Genomic DNA, 4,519 nt, shown 5'->3' with positions numbered 1-4,519 from the left:
ATGGCTGGGAAAGAACATTGTTCATATACCTACGAATTCAAGGATTCGAATCATTCTACAGAGTTCCTAAATGCATTTAAAGAATTTTATCAAAATGAATTATTCACAGACATTACATTGGAATGTTTCTCAGGACAATTATTTCACTGCCATAAAGTTGCCCTGGCAGCTTGTAGTACTTATTTCAAAGCAATGTTCACTGCAGATATGCAGGAAAAAGCTACCAGGGTGATTAAACTTCCAAACATTGATTACAGTATCATGGATGCTCTTATAAGATTTGTATATACATCAGAAGTGCGAATAACAGAAAACAATGTCCAATCGTTGTTAGAGACTGCAGATCTCCTACAATTTACATCAGTTAAAATGGCTTGTGAAAACTTCTTGACCAGACATCTAGATTTTGGAAACTGTATAGGAATGCATTATTTTGCTGAACGCCATCTTTGCACTGATTTAGAGAAAGAGTCTCGACGGATGATTCTCTCCAACTTTGAAGAAATTTCAAGACAGGATGAATATTTAGAAATCAGCAAAGACATACTCCTTTTCATTCTGTCCAGGGAAAACCTCAATGTGTGGAAGGTAGATATCCTTCTTGAAGCTATAATCAGGTGGATTTCATATGACGTGGAAAATCGAATTGAATGTTTGGCAGAGTTGTTAAAATATGTCCAAGTTGATTTGGATGAACTGTACCTAAAAGCAGCACTTGAGGTAAATGGTCAGTCCCTTTTGACCAGTGATGTGAAGATGCACTCTTTAAAATGTCATGTTCTGACACCAAATGCAAATTACACAATGAATTCATGGCCTTGCAAGAAGTCAACATGCCGTATGTATATAATTGGAGGTTATTATTGGCATCCGCTGTCAGAGGTCCACATCTGGAATCCATCAATTGATTTATGGACACAGGGTTCACAGATGCCTGATCACACAAGGGAGAGTTATGGTGTTTCTGCTTTGGGGCCGAACATTTATGTAACAGGTGGTTATAGTTCTGCCAACCTGGAGGCCCTGGACACAGTGTGGATTTACAATGCAGAAATGGATGATTGGGAAGAAGGGAGGCCAATGTTGAATGCTCGTTATTATCACTGTTCGGTGATAATGCAGGGCTGTGTGTATGTGATGGGTGGATACCGAGCAGGAGCCCCATCGCAAGATGCAGAGTTTTATGATCCTTTGAAAAAGAAATGGATTCTGATTGCAAACATGCAGAAAGGTATGTGGCAGATTTAACACTCGCCTGTTTATGATTAAAGTAAGACTTTGACATGATAGCCTCTAGGTTTACTAAACCATCCGAGTAGGAATAAAAACTGTATGTTTAGTTTAGAGATACAGTATGGAAACAGGCGCTTTGGTCCACACTGACCACCAATCACCCACTACATTACGGACAATTTACAGAAGCCAATTAATTACAAACCTGCACGTCTTTGGAATGTGGGAGGAAACTGGAGCACCTGGAGAAAATCCATTCAGTCACAAAGAGAATGTATAAACTCTGTACAGACAGCACTCATGGTGAAAATTGAACCTCTGGCGCTGTAAGGCAGAAACTCTAACTCAACTTAGCCACTGTGCCGCCCTGTGGACCCAAGGAAATGCAGATGCTGATTTACAAAAAAAAGACAGTGCTGGAGTAACTCAGCCGGTCAGGCGTCATCTATGGAGAATAAGGAGAGGATTATGATCCTTCATCAGACTAGGGGGGGGGGGGGGGGGGGGGAGAGAGAAAGTTGTCCTGCCTCCACCTCTCTTCCAGCTTTTCCCCCCACTACAATCAGTTTGAAGAAGGGTCCCAACCTGAAACGTCACCTGTCCATGTTCTCCAGAGATGCTGCCTGACCTGCTGAGTTACTCCAGCATTGTGTGTCTAAGATTAAAAACTATATTGACTATACGTACTATTGAAGTAAATGCAATGTAAAAATCTAGAGCATATTTACTTTTAAGATTAAGATATAAATTTAAGTAAACAGTAGAATTCTATTTCAGTATATTTTTCTTTGAATTTTGATATTAATTTACCAGTTTTTAGGCACATACATTTTAATGGAGCTTCATTACAAATTTAGCAGACTTTATTTTAAAATTAGTATATATTTATTTTAAAGCTGTTTGAATTACTATTTCCTCAGTAAAGTTTTTATTTCATCATGACACTGTTACTAAGAGAAATCTAATGGACAGGGGTTGGAAACGCAACAGCTTGTGTCGTCCAGGAAGTTGTCTACATTATAGGAGGTCACTATGGTTACCGAGGGAGTTCAACTTATGATAAAATTCAGAGCTACAGATCAGATCTCAATGAGTGGACAATAGTCACCGTCACTCCACACCCAGGTATTTTAAAAGATTTTCCATTACAGTAAAACTATTGTAATTATATTTTCTTTGGTTTTGCAAATTAACAATAAAAAATGACCAGAATTTTGAGCTATGCACAAATGGCACTGTAGAATGTGAGTGCACTTTTAAAGACCATGTATACCATGTGATTATGACTTTGATACGTTGTTAAACTAGCCGCAGCTTTCAGCTCAGCTTTGATTATCTTAAATAAATTGTTTTATTGCTAATTTAGTTTAATTTAGAGATACCGTATGGAAACACGCCTTTTGGCCCATCCGAGTCTGCGCTGACCAATGATCACCCATACACTAGTTCTATCCTACACACTACGGACAATTTACAGAAGCCATTTAACCTACAAACTTGCTCATCTTTGGAATGTGGGAGGAAACCGACATGGTCACAGGGAAAAAGGACAAACTCCGTACAGACAGCACCCGTGGTCAGGATTGTACCTGGGTCTCATGAGCTGTAAGGCAGCAACTCTACTATACTGCCCCTAATAGTTCTATCTTTGTTATTTGTCCTTCATGAAAAGCAACACAAAAGAGCCTCTGGACACTACATTGTCAATAGTTTTAGGATGCTGCTGGTTAAATAAAGAGCAGTACAGTAATTGAATGTGAAGTGATTCAGACAGGTCTCAAGGTAAAGAAGTAGCAATGGCAGGCATGGATGTGGTGGGTAACTGCAAGCTTGCGAGATACGAGAAGTTTCAGCCATTTACCCTGTACGTGGGAGATATTCCCGAGGGCAAACTATATTGCTGAGGTGCTGAGAAAAGACAAATAACCGAGGAATGTGGTCATTTGTGGAAAGAAAGTGACATTCCTCCTGATACTATGGTCCGAGACAGTTCAGGAATGAATTACTATGAGTTTCACAGTGTAAGAAATTCTTGTAATGTGTTGCAGATGTGATCTCCCGCTTCCCCTTATCATTTTGCCCATGTGCTTCGAAATTGCTTCCACGGTATGCATAGAGAACTTCGTTCTTTGTAAATAGGGTTCCTGTGACCTGTGTCCTTTGTCTTGTGTCTTAAAAGTGATCCTGAACAAAACACTATCCTTAAAATAGATTTGGAAAGCAAATTTGCATGAAATAAGTCCATGGTCAAGTATCAGTATTACTGGAATGCAGTTATGCATTGATGTAACAATAATTATAGATATTTCTTGAGTACTCTGAAATTTAATTTTACCTCAGATTTCTGGGGTAAATTTATAATTGAGAAAATAAAATCAAAATGGACATAATTGGAATTGTTAATGACCAGAAGACATGGGAGCAAAATTAGGCCATTTGGCCCATTGAGCCAGCTCTGCCATTCAGTCATAGCTAATCTATTTTTCTCTCAACCCCATTCTCCCGCCTTCCCCCTGTAACCTTTGATGCCCTTACTTTTATATGTTTTATATTTCGTTGGTGTAGAGATACAACCCTTTGGCCTGTCAAATCCACACCGGCTAGTCACTATCCTACACACTAGGGACAATTTGCAATTTATACCGAAGCCAATTAACCTACAAACCTGTATGTCTTTGGAATGTGGGAAGAAAGCGGAGCACCCGGATTAAACCCACGTGGTCACGGGGAGAATGTACAAACTCCATACAGACAGTACCCATAGTCATGATTGAATCCTGGTCTCTAGCGCTGTAAAGCAGCAACTCTACTGCTGCGCCACTGTGCCGCCCTCTTAATTAACAGCAGATTTGAAAGCTGGATGTCTTAAATTTAGGATTTGAGAATTTGAAAAAAAGTTTAAATAACACTGCAATGCATTTTTTAGTGTATGAACACTTAATTTTTAGTTGTGGTGTTTTCTTTTCTAGAGTATGGACTGTGCTCGGTGGGTTTATATAACAAGATATATCTCGTTGGCGGCCAGACAACTATCGTTGATTGTTATGACACAGAAAAGAAAGAATGGAAACAGATAATGCAAATGAACGAAAGACGAATGGAATGTGGGGCATTGGTGATGAATGGCTGCATTTATGTTACCGGTGGATACTCGTACTCGAGGGGAAGTTATCTACAAAGTATTGAAAAATATGATCCCGAAAAAGATTCTTGGGAAATAATAGGGAATTTGCCAGGTCCCATGCGTTCACATGGCTGTGTAAGTGTATATAATGTTCAAATATAA

The 4,519-nt window shown here is 39.2% G+C and overlaps 1 protein-coding gene across 1 annotated transcript; it reads left to right on the top strand.

The window, feature by feature from the left end:
- On the top strand, positions 1-4,519 carry klhl23 (kelch-like family member 23). Its single transcript, XM_078404525.1, has 3 exons — positions 1-1,231; positions 2,206-2,358; positions 4,203-4,519. The coding sequence occupies exons 1-3, from the start codon at positions 1-3 to the stop codon at positions 4,517-4,519; spliced, it is 1,701 nt and encodes a 566-aa protein (XP_078260651.1).

The sequence above is a fragment of the Rhinoraja longicauda genome, chromosome 8 (assembly GCF_053455715.1).
Source record: "Rhinoraja longicauda isolate Sanriku21f chromosome 8, sRhiLon1.1, whole genome shotgun sequence".
Classification (NCBI taxonomy): domain Eukaryota; kingdom Metazoa; phylum Chordata; class Chondrichthyes; order Rajiformes; family Arhynchobatidae; genus Rhinoraja; species Rhinoraja longicauda.
The sequence above is the reverse complement of the archived record's forward strand: the minus strand, read 5'-3'. Positions and strand labels throughout refer to the sequence as shown.